Source organism: Primulina tabacum, chromosome 18, assembly GCF_025594145.1.
Source record: "Primulina tabacum isolate GXHZ01 chromosome 18, ASM2559414v2, whole genome shotgun sequence".
In the NCBI taxonomy this organism is placed as follows: domain Eukaryota; kingdom Viridiplantae; phylum Streptophyta; class Magnoliopsida; order Lamiales; family Gesneriaceae; genus Primulina; species Primulina tabacum.
This window is the reverse complement of record NC_134567.1, coordinates 6,912,752-6,938,548: the sequence shown is the minus strand read 5'-3', so window position 1 is coordinate 6,938,548 and position 25,797 is coordinate 6,912,752. Positions and strand designations below refer to the sequence as shown.

General features: G+C 36.7%; 1 protein-coding gene across 1 annotated transcript; it reads right to left on the bottom strand.

Annotated features, from left to right (window-relative positions):
* Positions 1-240: 240 nt before the first annotated feature.
* Positions 241-2,768, bottom strand: LOC142533156 (putative 6-phosphogluconolactonase 4, chloroplastic). The gene is made up of 3 exons (XM_075639821.1): positions 2,267-2,768; positions 1,978-2,113; positions 241-784 (listed from the first exon to the last, which is right to left on the bottom strand). The coding sequence occupies exons 1-3, from the start codon at positions 2,608-2,610 to the stop codon at positions 320-322; spliced, it is 945 nt and encodes a 314-aa protein (XP_075495936.1). The 5' UTR covers positions 2,611-2,768; the 3' UTR covers positions 241-319.
* Positions 2,769-25,797: the final 23,029 nt, after the last annotated feature.

Sequence of the window (25,797 nt, the reverse complement as noted above, 5' to 3'; positions counted from 1 at the left end):
TGTATTTAAAACACCCTCACACGTGTCAAAACCGATCCATCACCTATATATTTTACTTGGTGGATGAACAAATGTCACAAACTGAAATACCATTCGTTAAATTTAGAGGTCTGTGTAGACTACACGCATGCATTAAATTTAGAGCAATGGTGAAGCACAAGCAATACTAGGCATGCTTAACGGGCTTCGAATCGGAACCGGTATGTAGCCCGGAATTGGGACAGGTATGACCGCAACACCACGCAAAAGATAATACTTTATTTTCAGTCAAAAGGGGTATTTATCACACTTTTTCTTTTTGATACATAGCAACATAACTCTATATCTTTGAAGCTGCACCCTTGTCTAAAAACCAAGTCAACTCCCCTTGGGGTGCGACCAGCTGCACGGGCAGCACCTCAGAATTCGAAACATCCCCAAGTGCTGAATACACGGCTGAAGCCTTGCCCACACCTGCCACGACCAGTGCAACGTGTGCCGAAGAATTAATGACCGGGAGAGTGAAGGAAATCCGTTCTGGAGGAGGTTTAGGGGAATCCTTGATGAATGAAACCCACTTCTCTTTTTCTTGAACAAGAGGATGCCCCGGAAACAAAGAAGCAATGTGCCCATCAGGACCCATACCAAGTAGCATAAGGTCGAATTTGGGGAACATAGTACCCTCTGAGTTATCGATTATTTTGGATTTCACCAATTGCCTGAGGCAGGTCTCGTAGTCATCTGCTGCACCCTCGGCTGACAAGGCGTCGTTTATGGCATACACGTTACCGACAGGAATTGGAATCTGCAATAGGACAAGTATAAGGAAAGAAACTCACACAATGTTATTTTAGTATATCTCGAGTTTCACGCATGAAAAGAAGTGTTTCCGTCAACATATATATCATGAATGAGTGAAAATTCATACTCTCTCACACAGTTATGCAGTATATCTCGAGTTTTACGCATGAAGATATGTGTTTATGACAACATATATCATGAATTGAGTGAAAATTCATACTCGTGCACCAGTAAAAATTCATACTCGTGCACCAGTAGAATATATTCTTTGGAATAAGAGAAATCACATTATTTTACAAAGACATTACTTTTTGGTAGATATGACAGAAAATGCAAGTACAGAGCAGCTCCAATCTCTGAAATATCGGTAAATATAATTTAAAATACAGTTATTAAAAAACACACAATCGACTGCCATAAGATATTCAACTCAGACAGTTTTTTACTCTATCCTGTTTGTTGGGGCAGGAAATACTTTGACAACTCCACAAATTGAAAACCATGATATGCAATAAATCATCAGATGGCACACAATGCATGAAGTGGTAAACTGTAGATGAGCGAGAATGATAAATATTGATCCAGGATCAGGAAATGATAAATATTGATCCAGGATCAGGAAGTTATGAGGCATGAAATTTACATGCATTCCTGATGCTATTTACTTTCATAACCAATCATACACAAAATCTGTACACGTACAAGACAAGGCAAGACACAAAACGACTATCATGCACTAACAGTTGATTTCAAATAAACTTTGATTATTGTCCCACGCAAAACTCATAACGAGTGAACATCCACAAATTCAAGGCCCTTAATCACTTGCATCACCCACCCGTCCATAGGCATGTATTAAGACAAGGTATTAAGACAATGTTTCCTGAAGATACATCGGTTTCACATCTTACTCGGCATAAATGAACATTCATCAATAAACTATAACTAAAGCCAACTGTGCTGTGAGTTTCTCACCATCACACTTACTGCACGAACTTTAGGTGAAAAACATAATCAGTCCTATTTTTATTTATTTTTTCAAGTTTCATGGATCACACCGAATTCCATTAGTGCAACACAAAAAATAAAAATAAAAATTCAAGTTTTTCACAAGAATCAAAAGCACCAAATCTAAGGCTACTATATGATTATCCAAGCACATTCTGAATACAAAGACAAGTACTTTATGGACAATACCTTGGACAGAAAATCATTGTACGCGAGGAGGTAATTGCTATCAGGATGATCCTTGGGCACCACTCTCTCATCCACCCAAAACACATGCCATTTCGACCAATCCACCGAATCAATGTAAGGAGGTTCCAGCAATTTCCTTCAATCCCATCGCCATAATTCAAGAAACAAAAATTATATAAATTCTTGCTCTGTTTCAAACTACTCGAAACAACGAAAGTAGCAATCACAATCAATCACTCAAGAACTCATAAAGTAGCTGCACAACAGATAAGATATGGTGTTTAATTACCTGAGAGACTTAACAAGGGAACCGCCGGACAGAACAACGGTGAAAGAGGCTCTCTCTTTGGAAATTGCACTACATAGATCGGCAGTGTGCTTCGCAAGCGACACTGCCAGCTCCTCCTCCGACCCAAACACTTGGACTTTTCCTTTGCTCTTCGGAGTCACGATATCCGCCATCGATGCCTTCGTTCTGTATCTCAAATCAGCAGACTTTATTCTGATCGGTCTGAATTGGGGCTTCGAGGCCAGAAATGGTGAAGTCAACGGGATGCAGGGCGACGATCGGGGAGAGGAAGAGTTCGGTAACTTGCAGGTTTTAACGTAGAAAGATTGTAAGGAGGAAGCCATGGAATCTGCGCAGCATATATAGAGAGATGAACGTCACCGGCAACAATGGAGGTAGGTGGCGCTTGGCGGTGGGTGGAGTGGCACGTGGTGTTCTACAACGTCGGTATCTTATTCGATTTGTTTGGTTGGGCCCAATTCGATAAAGTGAACACGAACAAACATTAGAAAAAATAAGAATATTCGATGGAAGCTTACAATTAAAACTGAAATTATTTGTTGGCTTTGTTTGTAAGAATGTGTATTTGGACAAAATGATGAAACTTCATCTTTCAAAAATCAAGTAATCTTAGAGAGATGATAAAACTTATTATAAAAAAATGGATGTTAACATCAATGATATTATTTTAGAAAAAACACCAAAAAAATGCAAAGTATATATCATTAGACATTCAAAAAAATATTTCACATATTATTGTTGAGAAAGTGAGATAAAAAATATGTGAGGAGGTTGGGAGTGCAAAATTTTGTTTTTGGTTCATGAAGCTAAAGACATATACGACAAAGAACATGTGGCTATTGTGTTGAGATTTGTCGATCGTGAAGGGTTATCGATGGAGCTTTTCTTTGATATTGTCCATGTTTTGACCCCACTGCGATAAGACTGAAAAAATAAATATGTAACGTGCTTGTTCGACATGAGTTACATATCAAAGATATTCGGAGTCAATGATAAGATGGAGCTATCAATATGTTTGGCTCATGGAACGTACTGTATGCTCTTTTTCTGAAGGATTCTCCTCAAACACATTATGTACATTGTTTTACACATAGATTTCAATTGACGTTGGTAGCGGTTGCTGAAAAAGAGAGTTCTATTTGGATATTTTTCTCAAAATTGAATTATATTTGCAATATGATTAAGGCAACTCCAAAACAATACACTAATTTGCAATCCGCCTAAGATATTGAAATTGCAAATATGGTAGCTACTGGTATTCGTGAGACAGGTTCTAACATTAATCATATGATTTCTCATCAATAAAATTGAGTTCTCATTTGATTTTTCATTAATCATTTGTTTGCAATAAAGGAGCTGGCCTTAATCAGATTGGTGCTTTGCATTGAGCTAGCAAGATGAGTTGGAGTTCTCATTTTGAGTCTATTTGAAATATGATAGATATAAACAAATATGTGATTATCGTGGTTGAGCACACAATAGAATGGGAGAAACTACATGTTCTTTGATTACACTTAGATCATTTGATTTCATATTTATCTTATTTTAATACATGGGATTAATGGGGATCATAGATTTTCTTTGTCGAGCTTTTCAAGAGAAGTCTTTAGAAATTTTAAATGCAATGAATTTGTCTCAACTATCAAAGCTTTACTTTATAGTTTGAGATATGAAGGTTATAATATTCTTATTGCAAGGTCCAAATACGATAATGTAATCCAACTGCATGCAAATCTAGGGTATCAGAAAAAATGTTTAATCAATTGTTTTAAATGCATTAAATGCATGTTTAAGACATGATTATATATTTTATTGAATGATTTACTAGATTTCATGAAATAGGGCTTTTAGTATCATCCGATGTTCGAACAAGGAACGAAGACCGATGACTGATTAAAGTAAATTTTTTATTAAATAATTATTTTTAATAATTTAATATATGATATAATTTTCAAAAATAGGGTATTTTACTATATTTTTAAATGTCGAGTCATATTTTGAACCGATAATTGATTTTGACAAAATTAAGGACTTTTTGAGGGATCGATTAATATTTTTGAAAATTTATCAAAATGAAATATTTTACGTGTGTGTTATTGGGCCTGTTTTAGTATGATTTTAGGCCTAAGTTTCTACTCTTGTACATAGTAGAATTTAGGGCCTTTTTCTTTCATTATTTTCACTCAAAACCCTAGCTCCCTCCCCACTCCCTCACGGCAACACACACACACATCAGAAAATTTGGCCGGATTTTCAAGGAGATTTCATAAGGAACGTCTTCTCGTCCATCTCGTGTTCGTGTCTCGCATCATTTGTGTAGTTTTTCGAGCGTTTTGACACAAAGGCACGTCATATACCTTCATTTTTTATCGTTCACACCATATTATATATTTTTTATTGATCTTGCATGATATGTGATAGATCTACCGATTTATGTACGTTTTGAAGGCTTACGCATGGAAAATCTCTTTTTCTTCACTTGATTCTTACGTTTTTTGTCATGGTTTGAAGGGGCTGCTAGGTTTTTGTGCTTAGGGGTCGAATCACAACATGTTTGAAGGTGTTTAAGTACTACAATCAAATCTGTATCAAGCCATGTAGAGGGTCGATAAGATCGTAGGGTTTTGGGGTCGTTTTTGGCTCGATCGGGTAAGGGAAGAGGGACAATATGCAGGGGTCAGATCTTAGCCATGGTTCAGACCCTGGTGAATCTGGGTGGAGGCTTTGGATGGTCCATGGGTGGCTGGTCGTAGTGTGTGGCTTGGATCGGTCTTGGCTGGTTTGGGCTAGGGTCGAGCATATGGCTCGGTAGTGAAGCGAGGGTTTTCGCCGTTGAATGCATAAAATTCCATCATGTTTTTGGGCGTCCTTAGAGGGTCTTAGTTGGTTTGAATTGAGTTGGATAAGGTCTGGTTTGGTGTTACTAAGCCATGGTTAAAGTTTGAGAAAGTTTGGGAAAGTTTGGTTAATTTTCAAGTTGATTCCGGTTAAAACTGGGACTCCGGTTCAATTTTTAAAATGAATTATGAAACTTAGCCAATGGGCTTGAGTTTATGTCTAAGAAATGATAAAAGTGTGTTTAAAGGTGGTTTAGTAAGTTTGCATGGATTCGGATCGAAGATCTAATGTCCAGGGGTAAATGGTAAAGTTAGGTTTGAGGGGCAAAATGATTATTTTGCACCTGAATTATGTTAGCAGTCTTGACAGTGTCCTGATAACTGAAAGTTTATGTTTCAAAATGTTTATTTTTGAATGAATATAGGTTTTTATGTAAATTGTTAAAGAATACGTTTCATGTTTGGTTTCAAGAAAATGTTATATGCATGAATTTTTTTTAAGTGATGATTATGATAAAATGTCTTGAAGGGGGTGATTTGATTGTGACTAATACGAATATGATTGCAAATTATATGATGACATGTAAGGCCAATGCTCGGTTGACGGGTGAGAGTGTCACTGATGTCCCCGCCACTTGGTACCATGGTATTACATAAGATTGATCAATCAACCTGTATCTGATACGAAAGTCACAATTAATGATCTGGATTCATTTAAGGAAAACATATACGTATATGATGACAGTAAAATGAATATTTTTATGCTTATGAAAGATCATGAAAGTTATGTTAATTACAGTACTTTTTACTATTGTTTTATATGTACATGTATTTTGCTATCATGGTTAAGGTGTGTTGAGTCTTTAGACTCACTAGTTGTGATTGATGCAGGTGAGCATGAGTTTGAGGAGACAGGAGGTGCAGATGACTGATATGGCTGAGATGGTGGAGCACGAGAACCAGAAGACCTTGTGTTATTTTCACGTATGATCTTTGAGGATATGTTTAAAAAACATTTTAAATGGTTTATGTTTTTAATGTGTTTATGGTTGGACAAATTTGCGCTTTGCTTGAAGCTTTTTTTTTTACTCAGTAGACACGTACAGTGGTTCATTTCTATTATTTTAAATGCAATGATTTATTCGATAGTCGGATTATTTTAAAAGCATATTTCGAATTTTTGTATGTATTGGCGTATGTTTATGCTTTGGCTGATTGCTGGTTTTAAAAAAAATTCCAGAAAGGGTTAGTGTCGTTACACTTATAATGATTGTGTAATCAGTTTGTGAAAATAATGGTATTGAGATACCGGATATTAATGCTCGTTAAAGATTTGCTAAAGGAAATTCGTGCCAACAAAGAGATTCTATTATAGTTGAGCACTATTATCATTTTGATGTATTTTTTATTGCAATAAATTTTAAAGTGGAAGAGCTCAATAGCAGAATCGATGATGTGGCTGTAGAACTTATTAGACTTAACTATGCTTTGAAACCTCGAGACAACTTTAAGTTATTTAATGATGATTATATTTACAATATTGCAGATAAATTCTATCTTAATGATTACAGTGGACAAGAACTACATTATTTGATAAATCAGTTGGATAATTATAAGTTTTATATAATTCATCATGAAAATTTTCAGAATATTTATACCATTTTTGAGTTATGTCGATGATCAGTAGAGAGTGAAAAGGAACATCATTATCACTTAATTGACAGATTGATTCGCCTTGTTTTAACCCTTCATGTTTCTACCACAACAACAAAACGATTATTCTGAACTATGATACTTCTTAAAACCTCACTCCCAAATAAGATTGAAGAATAGTTATTGGTAGATTCTATGATTGTCTACATTGAAATAGATTTTACCACAAAAATAGACACTGATTCAATAATTGTTGAATTCTATTAAATGAAAAAAGCAGGGCATATTTTCAGTAGTTTATATTTAGTTTCTGTCACTGTATAATGTTTGTAGTTAATATTAGATGTTTCGTAAGTGTTCATTGATTATAAATATTCTTTTATTATATTTTAAATTTTAAATATTTGATTCATATGTTAGGATCGGTTAATACGGGTAAAGTGTTTAGAAGGTGGTTGAATAAACATTTAGGCTTTTTGAATTCTTCTTCAAATGTGAGTCAGTTATTTGAGAAACTAATCTTGAAATCTTGTATATCAACATCGATCAGTTAATCAAAATAGTGCTGAAATAAAATGAAGGATAGATTTGAATAGCTTGACTAGGGTACTGTAATAATTGAAAGTAAGAAGAAATGAACATGAAGATTTTTATGGATGTTTAGAGAATTCAAATGCTTCTACGTCACCCCTTCTATCTCAAGGATATGTTTTCACTAAAAAACTTTGATTAATTATAATAAAATGCAATAATCTACTTCAGTTTGGAATTAAACACTGTCAAATTGAAACCCTTAGTTTTTCTAACACTTATCAGTTAATAACTAATAGGATCAGTTAACTGGTGATAGTGTGTTTAGAAGAGGGGGTTGAATAAACACTCACGATTTTCACAATCTTTTCAAATATAGAATCAGTTTTGTGACAAACTGAAACTTGGAATCTTGTCAGTCGATATCAATCAGTTAACAATGAAGTGCGGAAATAAACTGACTGGTAGATAGAATAAAAACTGAAATAAAGACACACAGAATTTTACGGATGTTCGGAGATTTCAAATACTCCTACGTCACCCCTTCTATATCGAAGATAGAATTTTCACTAAAAGAATTTGATCAATACAAACAGTTGTACAGACCCACTTCAGTATTCGACATAACAATGCCAAACTGAAACTCTTAGTTACAACACGATTTACAGTGTTCAATCAGAACTGAAATCACACAGCACAACTGACAATAATAACAGTCTGTGCTTATAAGCTCAAGATATAGCCTTGAATGCTATAAGTGTATATAATAAGCGTGAGCTTTGAAAAGAGTAGAAAGCTTTGTAAAGATCTTAGCAGAGTACAATTTAGTTAATGGAATAGTATATTTCTTAGATGCTCTCCTCCGTTTCTTATAGGCTTCGCTTTCAACGGTAACATTCAATGTGATTAGAATCTTCCTATCCGTTGTTTGTCATGTCAACATTCCTCTGACAGTCGTACACTGTAGTATTTTTGGATTGTGGCATTTCTAATGTTAGTTGCATTCTGCTTTGTACCGTTGTCAGTTGAACATCCTTTTCTTGATGTGTACAGCTGAAAGATCAGCTCTTAAGAAATAGCTGACAAGCTTACAACTGATTATAGAAACTGATCAATTTTCAATTGATCAGTTAGTTTTCTACGTAAGTTCAGTTTAGTTGGTTCAGTTTCCTTCGATAATCTGCGCTTTATTCTTCAGTTATAAGCGACTGTAAGTTTGCATAATTTAGATCAGTTAGTTCAATCATTTAAGCATTCAGTTTGTCAAACATCCGAAAGTTATTTTCCAACAATTTCTCCCTTTTTGGTGTTTGACAAAACTTGGAGTATAAGAATTGATCAGCTGAATTTTTTGTAGATAAAATGGTTCTTCCAATGTACAGATTCGTACATAAAAAACTTCTTATAATCTTCAAAATTCTGCCATAAGCTTCAACCACTAACTGCTCACATAGTTGGTTACTACTGTTGATCTTTATCTTTTCCATCTTCCCCTTTTTTTGTCAAACGTATCTACCTTTTTGGATAATATGCGAACATCCGAGGCGACGTTAGATACAGCATTTAGCACAATTTCCTGTAATAAATACATTTTTTTGGAGACAGTGCTTTCCAGAAAGTCAAGGCATCTTCCGAATAAGGCTTGAGTCTGAAAATGATCTTCAACCGACGCTCTATCCTTTTTAATTGCATCCATATGAAGAAATAGAGCTGTCACTTCTTTTTGAATTTGCTGTAGTTTTCCCGTGGCAAACTTATTTGAAGAGTTGAGTTTCAATTTGAGCGCGAGCTGGGATGAATGGATGTTAGAAATGACATTCATCATACTGGTAAGGTTTGTTTGAATTGATTGGATTTCTTTGAGCAATGGTTCAATATCCATATATATACTAGGAGACTTGGCTCCAGAATTTTCTGGTATCTCCTCCCTGTTTCCTTGATTGAATAAGACCAGAGCCCTGTGAGATGTTTCAATTTCAAAGGTCACCATTTCTGGGACATCTTCTGGTATGGCTTCTTGTTGAAGCTGTGGAGGAGAGGAAAGATTCAGATCATCAGTCGTACTAGTTGGCTCTTCAGTTTGCTGATCAGCTGAAACAATAGATGGTTGTTCAGTTTGTAGTGCAGCTGATTCAAAAACAAAGTTATCAGTAGGTTGACCAGCTGAGACTCCGACTTGCTCTTCAGCTGGCACATCTTCAGTTTGTACTGAGTGTGACTGAGCCACTACGATTTCTTCAAAAACACTGTTCAGTCATGGCAGCTGACTGAACTGGATCTTCATTTTAAAAAATAGCATGTTCGGCTGGTTCTTCTGTAGCAAGAATTTCTTCAACAGCTCTTGTAGTTTCTAGCTGGATATCAGTGGCTACTGATTTAATAACCTCATCAATATTTGCCAGTGATAGTTCAGCATCAGAATAAAGCGTAAGTTCTGTAGTTGAGGATGGAGGAGCAGAAGATGATGGTTGCACATTCGTTGAAGAAGGAATAGTTGCTTGCTGAGAAGATTCAGCAACTGGGTCCTTAGATGGTTCTTGTTGATCTGATTGGTCAGTTGGCTCATCTGATCAAAGATCTGGGGAACCTGCTTGAATGATCAGTTCTTGATCCATTTCCCATTGTTTAATCTCCCCCTGCAACGAGATAAGATCCATTTCCAGCTGGTTATAAACACCTCTGTCATTGTAGGCAGTTGGGCTGTTAGAATAATAATTCAAGCGTAATTGATCAACCATTTTTGATAACTTCTTGGCTCGTAGTTGATCAAAAAAATACTTCTCGCACTGCAAAGCCTGTACAACCGAAGCATCTTTGACCACTTTCAGAACAACATTTTCCAGGTCAACAAATTTCTTCAGAACTGATTTCTTCTTAAGTTGCTTGGTAACAACTTCAGTTCTGAATCTGACCTATTCCTTGTAAACTTTTAGCTTAGTCGTAGAGAATTCATTGATCTCTTTCTAGATAAGATCAATGCGAGTCTGTACTATGTAGGTTGGCCGGGGCTCTTCTTGTATCTTGCCCTTGCCTTTGGGATCAATCAGGACATGAGGGACACTCAATCTTGATGTGGTTGCATCAATTCTTTCGGTGATCACTATCCCTTCGGGTCTGGCAAGTGGTAGAGTGGTGAAGCAAGAAATAGTGATCAATGGAGCCTTGAATTCTGTTGATTTCTTCTTATCACCAGATTCGGTTATCTTCTTCTTCTTCTTTGACTGATCAGCAAAAAGAGGTAACTGAACCTCAGTTGATGGTTCAGTTAGTACGGCTCTCAGAGAGTAGTCTGAATAGGCTGTTGAGCTTTTGACTGCATCAATCGTTCAGTTATAATGGTGCCAACTGCAGCAGCAGGTTTGGTCTTCAGAGTCCGGTGCTTCTTTGTGACTTTGGGAGGAGTCTTTTTAGAATCAGACTCGCTGACAATCAGTTTCGCTTGATTGTCTTCTTCTGAAGTGTCTTCTTGGTTTTCTGCGATTTGGGAGCCTCATGCGTCCCAATCTCCTTCTTGACCTTAAAAAATTGCTCAAGAGAGATGTTTAGTTTGAGCTTTGGCATCTGGACACTCTTGGAATTAAAGATTTTGAACTTGGATGATCTCTCAGAAACATCATTCACCATGCCCTTAGTTTTCAGCAGATAGCTGAGCTGAACGGCATATCCTTTTGATTGTTTTAAAGATTGAAACATGTTCCTCAGAATGTTGAATATGAGACTCTTCTAGTTTAGTCTTTTGTCAGCCATGATAGCAGTCATGGCTTGAAATTTCTCGAGTGTAAGGGCGGCAAATGATCCTGCCTTGGCCAGTAGTCCTTTGACCACAATATCAGCCAACAACTGTACTTCCAGCTTCAGTTCCTTCTTTGGATCGGAAACTTTGATTTTCCGTCCATCAGCAAAATGAGCAGTTTGCATCTCCTCAACATCAGCATTTTTAATTTCAGATATATTAGCTAGCCCATCAGTAGGCAGCTGAAATAGAGTGCTGAAGGAGTCTTCATCAATGATCAACAGTTGACCATTGACAATAGTTGTGATGTTGCCATCAGCAGAGACAAAACCATTGGTATAGAGATCCTGAATCTCTTTAGGATAGATTTCTTGGGAAGAAAGTCCCAGAAATGTCTTTAGTCCAGCTGCTTCTGTTTTGATACACAAACTTTTGATAGCTTCGTCCTGAACAGACAGGAATGAATCAAAATCAATAGCAATGGAGTTCAACATATATGCTGGAATTTGGTTTTCCATTTCTGAAGAATTGATTATCTGCGAGAAAGAAATCTTCGTTTGTGGGTTTTCTTTGTAAATTGAAATGCTCATAAAGAAGAACTGAACTGAAATGAAGCGGGTTATTTTTGGACACGTGTCAGTCCAAGATAATTTGAGTAAGAGAAACGTGTGTTCGTGTGATGAAATTGCATATAGAATTTTAAGTGGACTACGTGGGTCCATGTTTCAAAATACTATTTATTTAAATATAGTGATTAAATACGTAAACATCAGTCATATCACTCAATTTGGAATATTATTCAAATAAGCAGTTAACTTATTGGATAAGATCAGTTCAATCAGTGACTGAGTGATTAGTTGGAAACTGAAACAGTTCAGTCGTAGATCAACTGACTATTGTCTTATCAGTTAAATGTTTAAATTCATCATTCCCCCTCAATTTATGCATATTTTAATCTGGAAATTAAAATGACGGTTAAAATAATGATGCAAAAATAAAAGAAATCTTATTCTCAGAAGATGAATCGTCCGGAATAATGGTTACGTCTCTTCAACTCCTTCGATTCTCAGCTATAAATAAGAGTGGAAGAGTTAAGTAACATGTATCAGCAGGTAAAGTTCGATAGTTAAATAGCAATGGACAAAGCAGGGAGTTTCCCTCAGCCAGACTTTGTGGAGGAGTTTTTGACATCCATTGTTGCTGCTAGGAAGACTGTGATGGAGACAGTATCTTTGAAAAATACTGAAGCTCTGGATAAAAATCCAGGAGTTTCAAACCTTTTTTGAGGAAGGAGAGGTTGCTACCCCCAAAAGGGTGGCAACACTGAGGAAGTATCGGTGGTGCCTTCGTGTCACAGATAATGTGGACATCTTCACCGATGAAGGTGTCTACCTTATTCTCCTCCTCAAGGAGCGGAGGTCTCTGAGAAAGATTGCTATCTTAGAAGACTTCCTAAGGACCTCTATTGGAGGATTAACCTCGTGGTTGTCCTCCTGGAGGTCCGTAGTTAAAAAATAAATAATCCATGTACGCTGTTTTTTTGTTAAATAAACTTTTATATTAGTTAAATGCTGTCTTACTCTCACTGCATTTTTATTTTCTGCGATCTGACTGTTGACAACTGATCAAACATACTAACATAAAGCGAATAAAGACAAATATATTAAGCCAAGAATATTCCGAAAGTGAGAAAACTTAGTCTCGGGTAATGGCTTTGTGAAGACATCCGCTGCTTGTTGTTCAGTTAGTATGTATTCCAGTCCGATTGCTTTCTTCAGAGCATGATCTCTGATGAAGTGATGCCTGACCTCAATATGCTTGGTCCTTTAGTGAAGAACTGGGTTGTATGTGACTGCAATCGTGCTGGTGTTATCACAAAAGATTGGTGATTCTTTTGCAATGACTCCATAGTCTTTCAGTTGTTGCTGAATCCAGAGCAGCTGAGCACAACAGCTTCCAGCAGCAGGATATTCTGCTTCAGTTGTTGAGGTAGCTATGGATGTTTGCTTTTTGCTGAACCATGAGATCAGTCTGTCTCCTAGAAACTGACAAGATCCACTGGTGCTTTTATGATCTAGCTTACATCATGCGTAATCTGCATCTGAATATCAAACTAAATTGAAAGAAGAGTATTTAGCATACTATAGACCCACATTTTGTGTGCCTTTAAGATATTTTAAAATTTGTTTGGCAGCTGAAAAATGCGATTGCTTAGGAGCTGCTTGAAATCTAGCACACATGCAAACATCAAATGCTATATCAGGGCGACTAGCAGTTAGGTACAATAATGAACCTATTAATCCTCTGTAGAGTGTCGTCACAAATGATATTCCCCTTGATCACTATCTAATTTAATCGATGGACTCATGGGAGTACTTGTAGCTGAACACATTTCCATGCCAAATTTCTTGAGCAATTCCTTCGTGTCTTTAGTTTGACTGATAAAAATACCAGTTTTCAGTTGCTTCACTTGCAGACCGAGGAAAAATGTCAGTTCACTCATCATGCTCATCTCGAATTATTCCTGCATTAACTTGGAAAATTTCTCACATAATTTGGGGTTAGTTGACCCAAAAATAATATCATCAACATATATTTCCACAATTAAAGTATGATCATTCTTTGAAAATTTGAACAACGTCTTATCAACTGATCCAACAGTAAAATTGTGGTCAGTTAGAAATTTTGAAAGAGTTTCGTACCAAACTCTTGCAGCTTGTTTAAGACCATATAAGGCTTTGTTGAAATGATAAACATGATCAGGTAGACCATATAAGGCTTTGTACAAGTCTTGCTTTGTTGCTTACAACTGAACCATCTTCGTTCAGTTTGTTTCTGAATACCCATTTTGTACCTATAACAGTTTTAGAAACTAGCCTTGGAACTAAGTTCCAGACATTGTTATGGGTAAACTGATTTAGCTCTTCTTGCATTGCATTTATCCAGTTAGGATCAGCAAAAGCTTCATCAGTTTTCTTCGGTTCTAGTTGGGAAATGAAAGCTGAATGAATAAATAAATTAAACATTTGATTTCGAGTTCTTACCGGATCAGATGGATTACTTATAACCAATTCTAGATGATGTGATTTCTTCCATCTGTAATCAGTATTTGTTGCGTTTATATTAGCAACTGCTTCAGATGGCAACTGAACGTTTTCTTCAGTTTCAGTTGGAGCTGTATCAGTTGGTAACTGAATATTCTCATTATGCTCCACAAACTGTTATCAATAACAATTTCTTGTTCAACTGATTGATCCAGTACTTCTGGTTCTGATGTTTGAAGGATGTTTCGATTAATATGATTCTCTTCTTCAATATCATCCTCTAAACTTATATCTGCAAGGCGATCAACTAGCTCAACTAGATCAGTTGGCTTAACAGTTAGCATAGATTCATCAAATACGACATGAATTGATTCTTCAACATTTAAAGTGCTTTTATTAAAAACTCTATAAGCTTTACTAACTGCTGAATATCCAAGAAATATTCTCTCTGTATATTTAGCATCAAAAACTTTTAAATGACTTTTGCCATTAGCAAGAATAAAACATCTGCAGCCGAATATTTTTAAATAAGAAACCACACTTTTTCATCCATGCCAGATCTAATAGGATGTTTTTAAATGATTCTTATTAATCATTAATCTGTTCTGAGTGTAACATGCAATGTTTATTGCTTCTGCCCAAAACCTTTGAGAAATACCATAATCAGCAAGCATTGTTCTAGCAGCTTATTTTAGGTTCTGATTTCTTCTCTCAGCTACACCATTTAGCTGAGGGGTTCTAGCTGCTGAAAGCTCATGCTTGATCCCAGTATTTTCTAAAAATTATGAAAGATTTTGATTGATAAATTCAGTTCCTCGATCAGACCTTATTCGATCAACTCCAACTGACTTATCATTTAATAATCTTTTGAAGAGCCTAATCAGTTGTACAGCAGTTTGGTCTTTGGATTTGAGAAAGATGACACAAGTAAATCTTGAAAAATCATCCACAACCACTAAGTTTTATTTCATTCCCCCTAAACTCATGATTGGTATTGGACCAAAAAGATCCATATATAACAGTTCTAAGCATCGAGAGGATGATTTACAACCTCTGTTTTTGAATGAAGATCTTACTTGCTTACCAAATTGACATGCTGAACAAATTTTATCTTTTGAAAAATCTATTTTGGGCAAACAAGTTACAAGATCATGGTTACTCAGATAGGCAATATATTTAAAGTTTAGGTGGTTTAACCTCTTATGCCACAACCAATTTTTAGAAGATTTAAAAGTCATAAGAAAAACTGGATCATAAGGTTGATTTGTCCAATTGACTTTCTAGGTGTTCCCACATCGATGTTTGCCAATTAGAATGACTTCATCAGTTGAATCTCTAACTGAACAATTGTGTATGTCGAATTGTACTGAGAATTTATTGTCGCATAACTGACTGATGCTTATCAAGTTATACTTCAAATTCTCAACTAGTAACACATCATTGATTGTAAAGTTACCATAGATAAGCTTACCCTTACCCACGTTTTACCTTTAGAGTTGTCTCCGAAACTGATGTGTGGACCATTGTATTTGATTAGTTGGGATAACAAATTTTCATCCCCTATCATGTGTCGTGAGCATCCAAAGTCCAAATACCAGATTGATTCTTTGTTTGCACCTCTCACCTGCAATCACACACAATATATAATTTTGGTACCCACAACTAGTTAGGTCCTAAACTAATTAGTCCTTTAGGAACCCAGACTTTGATTAGTTTAACTGATTTTTCAGTTGCTGTGTTCCAGATAGTTTTTCTCGGCTTGTGTTTGCTTGATGTGTAGTGTGAATATGAAGCAATATGAGTTTTGGCCTTCTTCAACTGGTTATTGAGCCTATATCTTTTCCGAACTGGCTTGCTGTTATAGTAATTGGAGTAGCCATTTGAATAGTTATCTCTAAACCTTTTTTATGACTGATTTTTTGAATCAGTTGAAATTTTTGGGCTATAACCAATACCATACCTTCTATCCTTGTTCTTATTTTCAATAGGCTGTTCAATTGGTTTACTTGGCTTAGGTTGTTCTTGTACTGCTACTGATTTTACCAAGCGAATATATTTTCCTTTGCTCATGTTCAGTTTCAGCTGAGTATCACTAGTTGAAGTTTCATCTTGATTGCTGAACCCTAAACCAGTTTTATCAGTAACTGATTTTTGTTTATCTTGTATTTCAGCTAATGCAACAGTTGATTTATTCCAAGCTTGAATAAGCTCAGTTTGCTTTGAATTTTCAACCATCAACTGCTGAATCTTTGATTGATTCTTACTTCTTTCAGCATTGAGCTCAGCAATCTCCCATTTAAGACAGCAAATCAACTGATTCATAAGTTTCAGTTTTATCGTCTTTGAGATCAGTTTGCTTTGCTCTGCCCTTTTTAAAAGATAAGGCAAGCTTGTGATACTCATTAACCATGTCACGAAGTGTAGAGATGAGTTCATCTCGTGTGAAATCAATTGAGCTAAAGTCAAATACTTGTTGGCTGGTTGACTCTATTTCTGTGTCATCCGCCACCAGACATTTGACCTCTTCATCATCATCACTAGAGCAATTCAAGCTCTCGGGTTCTGATCACTATCAGATTCTGCCCATTTTGACTTGCTTTCCTCAGCTAGAAGCACCTCATGCTTCTTTCTGTATTTCTTGTCATCCCTGAATATTTTCTTATGCTCATAAGATTTTTTCCTTTTTTCAGTTGAGCCTTGACTGTACTTCTTTGGCTTGGGACAGTCAGCAACGAAATGACCAGCTTTGCCACAGTTGTAGCAAGCATAAGGTTCCTCTTTGGAGTGATTTTTCTGATATTGTTTTTGGAAGTTTCCTTGATTCCTTCTCATAAATCTTCCAAAATTTTTGACAAACAATGACATTGCGTCATTGCTTAACTGATCAATAGATCTTTCCACGAACCAGTTGGTTCCAGCTTGACAAAACTTAGAGCAGTTGTAGGAGCTGGTGTAGAAGGTTCCCCCTTATCTGGTTTGCAGCTCAAACTCATATGCTTTTAAATATGCAAATAAGTCATGAAGTTCGACCTTATGTATGTCCTTTGATTCTCGCATTGCCATGGTCTTGACATCCCATTCTTTGGGAAGATCTCTGATTACTTTCAATGCTATTTATTTGTTTGAGTATACCTTTCCGAGTGCATTCAGTTCATTTACTATGCTGCTGATTCTTTCATCATAATCATGCATTGATTCTCCACCTTTCATTTTGATATTGTCGAACCTTTGGATCGCAACTGATAGCTTATTTTCCTTTGTCTGCTCATTTCCTTCGCAGAGCTGGATCAGTTTCTCCCAAATTTTCTTGGCATTTTTGCACATTTTTATCTTGCTGAAAGTGACTTTATCCAGCGTTTTATACAAAATGTCTTTTGCTACGTTGTCCAAGTTGGCTTTTCTCTTGTCTTCAGTAGTCCATTCATTTTGGGGTTTTTCAATGCGATTTGGTGCCCCATTAGAGATGGAAACAGCTGTGTTTGCTTTTAATATTTTCATGGGTCCGTCAGTAATAACGTACCTCATGTCATCGTTCTGTGCAGCTAGATGAGCTTGCATTATGATTTTACAGTCGTCGAAATCTCCTATGGAAAATATTTGAATTTTGTTGAACAAAGACATGGTGATCAGTTTTGTGGATAAGAATATTCAGGGACAAGATTCAACCGCTCAGATACCGCTTGATAGGATTGGTTAACTGGTGAAAATGTGTTTAGAAGGGGGTGTTGAATAAACACTCACGATTTTCACAATCTTTTAAAAATATAGAATCAGTTTTGTGACAAACTGAAACTTGCAATCTTGTCAGTCGATATCAATCAGTTAACAATGAAGTGCGGAAATAAACTGACTGGTAGATAAAATAAAAACTGAAATAAAGACACACAGAATTTTACGGATGTTCAGAGATTTCAAATACTCCTACGTCACCCCTTCTATCTCGAAGATAGGATTTTCACTAAAAGACTTTGTGTAACGTACCGTACTTTTAAACTACTTGAAATTTGCGGAAAAATAAAAATTTTCTTAAATATAAAATAACTTTAAGTTTTCGTTCATAAATCAATAGTTCATCCAAATATATTTGCGTTAAAAGAGATTGCCAATAAAATTTGATAAAGAAATAAATACTTGTTTAAACATTGTAAACAAAACGTGAAATCAAAGTAGTTGAAACATTGCATAAAAACTTAAAACATGCGCGGTACTCGGGTTTAGCCTCCCGCTCAGTCCAAGCCAGCTCACTGGTCCGCACCCCTCGTCTCCTCAAAGTCATCCTCACCTGCATCGATCAAGTCTAGTGAGTCTAAAGACTCAATATGTATAAATTGGAAGTAACGAGTACTACGTAATAAAATCACATGCAGCTTTAAAATAGAACGTACATACTGGAACTTGAACTTGCATAAATAAGATTGAGCATACGTCTAGGGATCCGGACGCTAATTCATGTCTTAATGATTATTAATGTCAAATATAACAATTAAAAAAAAAGTGGGACTAATTTTTTTTTCTTTTTAAATTATAAATGCGGAAACGTAACAGTAATCTATCTGATATACATGTCAAAATCAAAGTACAATTCAGGTACTACATGTCTCTATCTCAACTAGGTTCAACGACTATACATCCAGTGCTGAATCTTATTCTGCTTCTGAGCCCGGATCTCCACGCTAACTATAATCTCTCATCCTCTTCCTGATCCTGATCCTGTCCCACTTGTTGTCGTGCACACATACAAACAAGACAACAGCCGGATAACTCCGGTGAGAATTACATTCCCAGTATAAATCATGTATACATGCATTTCATATAAACAGATATAACAGCAAGAAACAGATATTCATAACATGTATCAAAATCAGAAACATGAATCAATACAAACTCTGAATCACACTATGTAACTCTTAGACTCTGACTCGACTCATCCTAATCTAGGGATCCCGATCTGAATAAGAACATACACCCACCTACAATCCCGATCGGGGTGGTGGTACGTTCTCATTCACGGACTTTGGCCCTTTCCGTATCGAATCTCAGCGATAGGAGCTGCTCTACTCCCCAACATATCGATACGACCAAACGTCCGGCGTCTTGGCGAATCAGCCACAGACTAGGCACATCCGTCCTGGCATATCTGCCAAACCTCTGTGACAATGTGCAATGGCCCAGTGACGATTCCATCACTATCGGGCACCTCTGTCATGAGATCAATCGCCTACGACTAGGCGCATCCGCCTATGACTCAATACATAAATCAATAGACCAAAGATATCAATCTCATTCAATTGCAAATATCAATGCAATAAGGTAAAGTATGTGATTTTGGGAAACTTAAGTTGAATCAAACTCGAGTTGTGCAATCCCGAATCAACATTAATTTATACCTTTCTCTTCTCGGTCTGACGAAGTCGAAGTCTCAAATTCAAATCTGTCCATATCAATCTGGCAATGACAATATCGAATAGACACGATATCAATATACTTCTCAATCAAATCAGTACTGGATATAATCAGAACTCAATCAAATTTTTTTAATGGCATAACTGTACAATCTCGAAATACCGGCAATACAATATCAATATATAAAATCAAAAACTCATCTGATCCAAATCTGAATTATATAAATATACCCAGCGATACCGTATCAATCAGATATCAATACCAACATCTCATAATCGATAATAACATAATTCTGATATCAAATCGGTCTAATCACAATCAAATCAACTCTGAAAATTCATAACAATTGCATAAACAGTCTGTTCTTCGATCCGGTTTCGATTATACAATGTCTGATATCGCAAGAACAACATATATGGATCATATCTGATTCTGGCAGTATCATAATTTCAAATCATAACAAAACGTAACAAAACTTACGTTCAGTTGAAGCTCTCGTCGATAGAAACACGGTACTGAAGTCGGATTACAAATCAGACGGTCGGATTTTGCAAAAATTACAACTCTACGATCCAAGAAATTTTGAGCTTTTCCCCTGGAGCTTCTTCCGTTTTTTCCTCACTGATTCTGAAGGATTACATCATTTATATATATCAAGTGGCATGGTTAACCAAGTGTCGATTTTTCCTTCTGCATGTCTCGCGCATATGCGCGCTCTAGCGCATATGCGTGAGGTTCTCTGGACTCGGCATTTTTCCTTGCATACGCTCGTGCATATGCGCGCACACCCTCCGCGCATATGCGCGAGGTCCTCTGCCCACTTCGCGCATATGCGCGCATCAGTGCCGCGCATATGCGCGAGGGGTACTGTTCCTCGCACACATATCATGTATTTTCTCGTCTTTCTCGGTCCGATCCTTTACGTCCATAATAACAGCAAATTATAAATCAATAATCGCGAATTATCAAATAAATATCCCGGGCATTACAATACGTACATACATACATAGACGTGCCTTCAACATAAAATTTTTCTTAAACATGCTTACATCGTACATACTTGAACATACATAAACCTCATCATTTTGCGTAGAGGCATGTTTCTAAGCAAGTGACCCATACATAAATACGCTTGATCAGACTAAAACACAGTACTGGGCTGACAGGGAAGATTCACTGCCACATACATGAGATCCCCGTTAATAATTTAAAGGGTGGATTGGTCCCTGGTCATACTTTACCGCTTTCCAATCCTGATCTAAACCCGTTCATAATTTAACGGGGTGGATTGGTCCCTGGTCATACTTTACCGCTTTCCAATCCCATACATAATTTGGTCACAAAACATTTAGCATACCTCAAAAACTTAAAAGTATTTTCTTTGCACGTCGAACATACTTATTTGGTGTTGAGGGATTCGTTTGATCTCGTTTGGGGCCATTGCTGCACATACTCACATGAGTTTAAAATACTTATCTTGCATAACTTAGACGTAGGTACTCGAGCTCACCACCGAAGTGAATAAATAGCTTATGACATTCTAGTTCGCTCTGAACTTGACCTCGTTTAATCATCGTACTAAACCATGACATAAAACCCCAAAACAATCAATAAAATATTTCCCAAAACTGGAGTACACGGACCCCGTGCACCCCTCCGGGTCTGGGTCCGTGTAGGTACTGTATCTGTATAATCGAAGAAAAGGGAGGACACGGACCTCGTGTCAGGGTCCGTGTAGACTCTGTAAAAAGACACTTCAGAAGAAACAAGGGCAAGGACCCCGTGCCAGGGTCCGTGTACCCACTGTTGACGCGAACCAACGAAAATTCTGTTCTTGTGACTCAATCTCCCTAACTCGATCCTCCTGACCATGAATCGACACCTCGAGACCCATCCTAGTATACTATAACACTGACTCGAGCCTATTCAATTGTCCCAAAACACCCACGCATCACAAGTAACACGTTAAACCCGTGAACACGACTTTTGACAACAAAACGATTTTGACGGCTACTCAATCTCCCAAGTGCCTAACGACGCCAAACAAAACGTCAATAACCATCCCAACATCAATAAAGATATACCTAAACGCAGCAGCGATCACCCGTTGATCCCCAACAAAGCCTGCAACCCTAAAACTTCAAGAACACATCAATAACATAATTCCAGAAAAACGCAGTTTGAGCAGTCCCACGAAAATGATCATAACTCACTCAATTTTCAATCAAATATTTTGAATTTTATATCAAATCGAAGGTATCAAAAAGTTCTATGTTTCATATATTGAAAGTTTTCCCAAATTCTCAACCAAAAAATCGCAGTAATTCAAATACAGTGAAAACGAAATTCTGAGATCTAAAAACGTTGCGTAGATTGATCAAACAAATTTTCTGCTCAAAACCTTTACATCACACATGGATTTTCTAGCATAAAAACATCGTAACACATAATATGACTAGATCGACGTAGGAAAAACAGAATATACATGCCTTTAAATCTTTAACGTTACCGAACGACGACACCGAAGCGGGAAGGATGCGAGAGACGATCCGGTACGAACGTGGCGCGATTTTCTTGAAATAAAACTCACAAAAATTTGCTGGAATGATGAAGGGAATGGGTCGGATGCTCTCCCTTTTAGAACCCTAAGTTTTACTATTAAAATTGTGTAATTGAAATGTGTATGTGTGTGTTGTGTGTTTAGCATGTATATGTGTGTGTTAGTGGTGTGTGTGCGTGTGTTTTAGTAATTTAAGGAATAATAATTTTGCTTAATTAAAAATAAAGGTGTTGATTAAAAGTTAATCCTCCCTACCTACACCAAATCCCCTAATTTAAAATAAGATGCACACTCACTAACCTTAAAAGTTTTAAAATTCTAAAATCACTTAAATAAATACTTTAGGCTTTAAAATGCTAAAACATAATAAATTATTTAAAATGCCCCATCCTTAACTTAAAATAAAACACCACGTTTTAAAATTGACAAACTCGTCACCGGTCTCTTTTCCTCAATCTCGTATCTGATGATCGCCTGAAACATGAAACTCCAGAAAATATTTTTAACGTGCATCACGTAAACATAAACAATTTAGAATAATGAAGTTTCATAAAACATGCTTTACTAAAATCATTTTAAACTTAAATAGATGATTTAACAATTAAATAAATGCATGGGTTTTACGTGTACTGATTTTGAGCTCTATAGTTAGATCAATACAAACAGTTGTATAGACCCACTTCAGTATTGGACTTAACAATGCCAAACTGAAACTCTTAGTTACAACACGATTTACAGTGTTCAATCTGAACTGAAATCACACAACACAACTGACAATAATAAGAGTCTGTGCTTATAAGCTCGGGATATAGCCTTGAATGCTATAAATGTATATAATAAGCGTGAGCTTTGAAAAGAGTAGAAAACTTTGTAAAGATCTCAGCAGAGTAGCAACTTAGTTAATGGAATAGTATATTTCTTAACTGCTCTTCTCCGCTTCTTATAGGCTTCGCTTCCAACGGTAACATTCAATGTGATTTGAATCTTTCTATCCGTTGTTTTCCATGTCAACATTCTTCTGACAGTCGTACACTGTAGCATTTTTGAAATGCGACATTTCTGCTGTTAGTTGCAGTCGGCTTTGTACTGTTGTCGGTTGAACGCCCTTTTCTTGACATGTACAGCTGAAAGATCAGCTGTTAAGAAATAGCTGATAAGCTCACAACTGATTATAGCAACTGATCAATATCCAACTGATCAGTCAGTTGTCTACGTAAGTTCAGTTTAGTTGGTTCAGTTGCCTTTGATAATCTGCGCTTTAATCTTCAGTTATAGGCAACTGTCAGTTTGCATAATTTAGATCAGTTAATTCAATCGTTTAAGCATTGAGTTTGTTAAACATCCAAAATTTAGTTTCCAACAATAACTGAATAGCTCAAATGAGTAGCCTGATTGCTACAAATAAATTAGTGAAGTGTGAGCTTTAATTTTCAATTTTCAAACTGAATACAAACTTGAAAATTAATCGCAACTGACTCGATAAATGATTGTTCTCGTTGTTATTGTTGTTTGTAATTGTTATTATTAAATGCATTCGATGTGACCGTTAGCGGTGGACAGGCAGAAAGTTGGCCATTTTTACAGTAGGGTCACCGCACCCGCGGTCCAGAAGCAGCGCACCCGCGGTGCTGCTACAGTAGTACTACCGCACCCGCGGTGCAAACCAGACCTCACCCGCGGTCGGCGATGCTAGGATATTGATAGGGTTACCGATAGTTAGGCGCACCCGCGGTCCAAGAAAGAGTGCACACGCGGTTGATGGACAGAGAGTTGGAGATTATTTACAGAAATGACACCGCACCCGCGGTGCAGAACTGACCGCACCCGCGGTCATGCGTGTTACATGAAAAAATATGACACTTGCCCCTCAACATGCAAGATATATATATATATATATATATATATATTATGTGTCTTCATTTCCTCTCCTGGACAGCTGAGAATCGAGAGGGAGAAGGGATCAAGGAAAAGGAAAGTTCTTTCACTTTTGAAACTAGCTTGTACAAGATTTTTACATCCAAACTTTAATCCGATTTTGGTTTTGAGTTCCTCTCATCACTAGCTACAAGAAGATGTAAGTTTCATTCAATTCCAGCACATTTTGATATATATGTGTTAGGAGAAGGATGAATTGAGTTTTATAATATGTTCTTGAGATTATTGATATCGTAGAAACGCAACCGGATCGAAGAACGGACATTGTATGCTATAGTTATTATTTTCCAGCATGTTTAGAATTAAATATGCAGATTTTGAGTACTATCATGTGCTTATGATGATGATTATGAGTTGAGAATTATGAATTGGTGATATATGTTGAGAGATGGATTTACCGGTATCGATAAATTACGTTGTTATGCCGTCAAATGGTACCGAGGTCAAGTATTGAATTGGATATGTGTTGATTGAGATTAGAGATTGATAGAATATGTATCAACATTTCCATTTCAGATTTGGTATTGACAGATTCGTCTTCGAGACTTTGACTACGACATAGATTGTGCGACGAAAGGTATAATTCATGTTTTGTTTGGGGAAGACACAACTCAAATGAGATTCAATTTGAGTTTCCCAACTAAATCACATACTAGAATTGTTGTTTATCTTTTGATATGAATTTGATTTGTTTATAGATTTATATTCAAATCTCTTGATAGGATGCTGTCTTGTTTATAGATTTATATTCAAGCCTTTGAGATAGGAGAGTCATTGGCAGACTTGTCAAACTAGATGTTCGGTGGTATCGACGCTTCGGATCAGATTCACTCCGATTGTAGACATTCGATACAGACATGATCGAAGTCTAGGAATAAGACGTACAGTTACCCCGATTGGGAGGGTAGGTGACAGACAGTGACGTCTTATTCACATCGGGATCCCTAGAGTAGAGTCGAGTCGAGTCAAGACATGATTTGATTTGAATTGCATGTTTATATAGATTGGTTTCATAGACTATGGAGCCCATTATTATTGCTTTGATTCATGATTTATGATTATGTATCAGCATGTATACATGTTTTATACTGGGATTTGTTCTCACCGGAGTTTCCGGCTGTTGTTATGTCTTTATGTGTGCATAAAAACAGGTGGGGCAGGATCAGGGTCGCGACAGAGATGAGAGATGGGCATAGCGTGGTGATCACGGGCGTAGCAGATGAACTAGTAGTTGTAATTTTGATATGTACTGTATTTAATTACTGGTTTGTAGAATATGAATAAAACGAGGCATGTATATTATGTTTGTTGTAATGAAATGAATATAGAATTATCTTGTGCTTGAGTTGTAAACATTTGAATTAATGTTAAAAGCAAAAATTTTGACCCGTATTTTTGAACAAGGATCCGAGTAATCCCGAAAAGAATTGAGTTAGAGCCCGGGTCCCCACAACAGGTGGTATCACAGCCGTAGGTTTCTGTAGACTGAGATAGAATAGAATGAGCGGGGTAGATCGAGTCTTCTTCCTTGCTTTTGATGTGCTAGCATGATTTAATGCTTTCCCTATTATATGTTGTATTGTATCTGAGTTGATTTACAACATATATTTGTAAAGACTGAATCAGAACCGATTCTGGATCAGAGGTATATGGTCAGAGGAGGGCTGAGACAGATTGTATAGATTGTATCCTAATCTGTTTGATAATCAGATATGCCGCCTAGAAGAATACCACAACCAGCTGCAGGTCAAGTGCCAGAACAGGGTAGTACGTCAGGTACTCAGATGGATGTTACTGCGACACCGATGGAGACT

Excerpts from the sequence above, each read along its gene's own strand:
- LOC142533156 (XM_075639821.1), bottom strand. The coding sequence starts at position 2,610 with ATGGCTTCCTCCTTACAATCTTTCTACGTTAAAACCTGCAAGTTACCG. Across the intron at positions 2,114-2,266 it reads TCCCTTGTTAAGTCTCTCAG|GAAATTGCTGGAACCTCCTT; the intron begins GTAATTAAACAC and ends ATGGGATTGAAG. Across the intron at positions 785-1,977 it reads ACAATGATTTTCTGTCCAAG|ATTCCAATTCCTGTCGGTAA; the intron begins GTATTGTCCATA and ends GTCCTATTGCAG.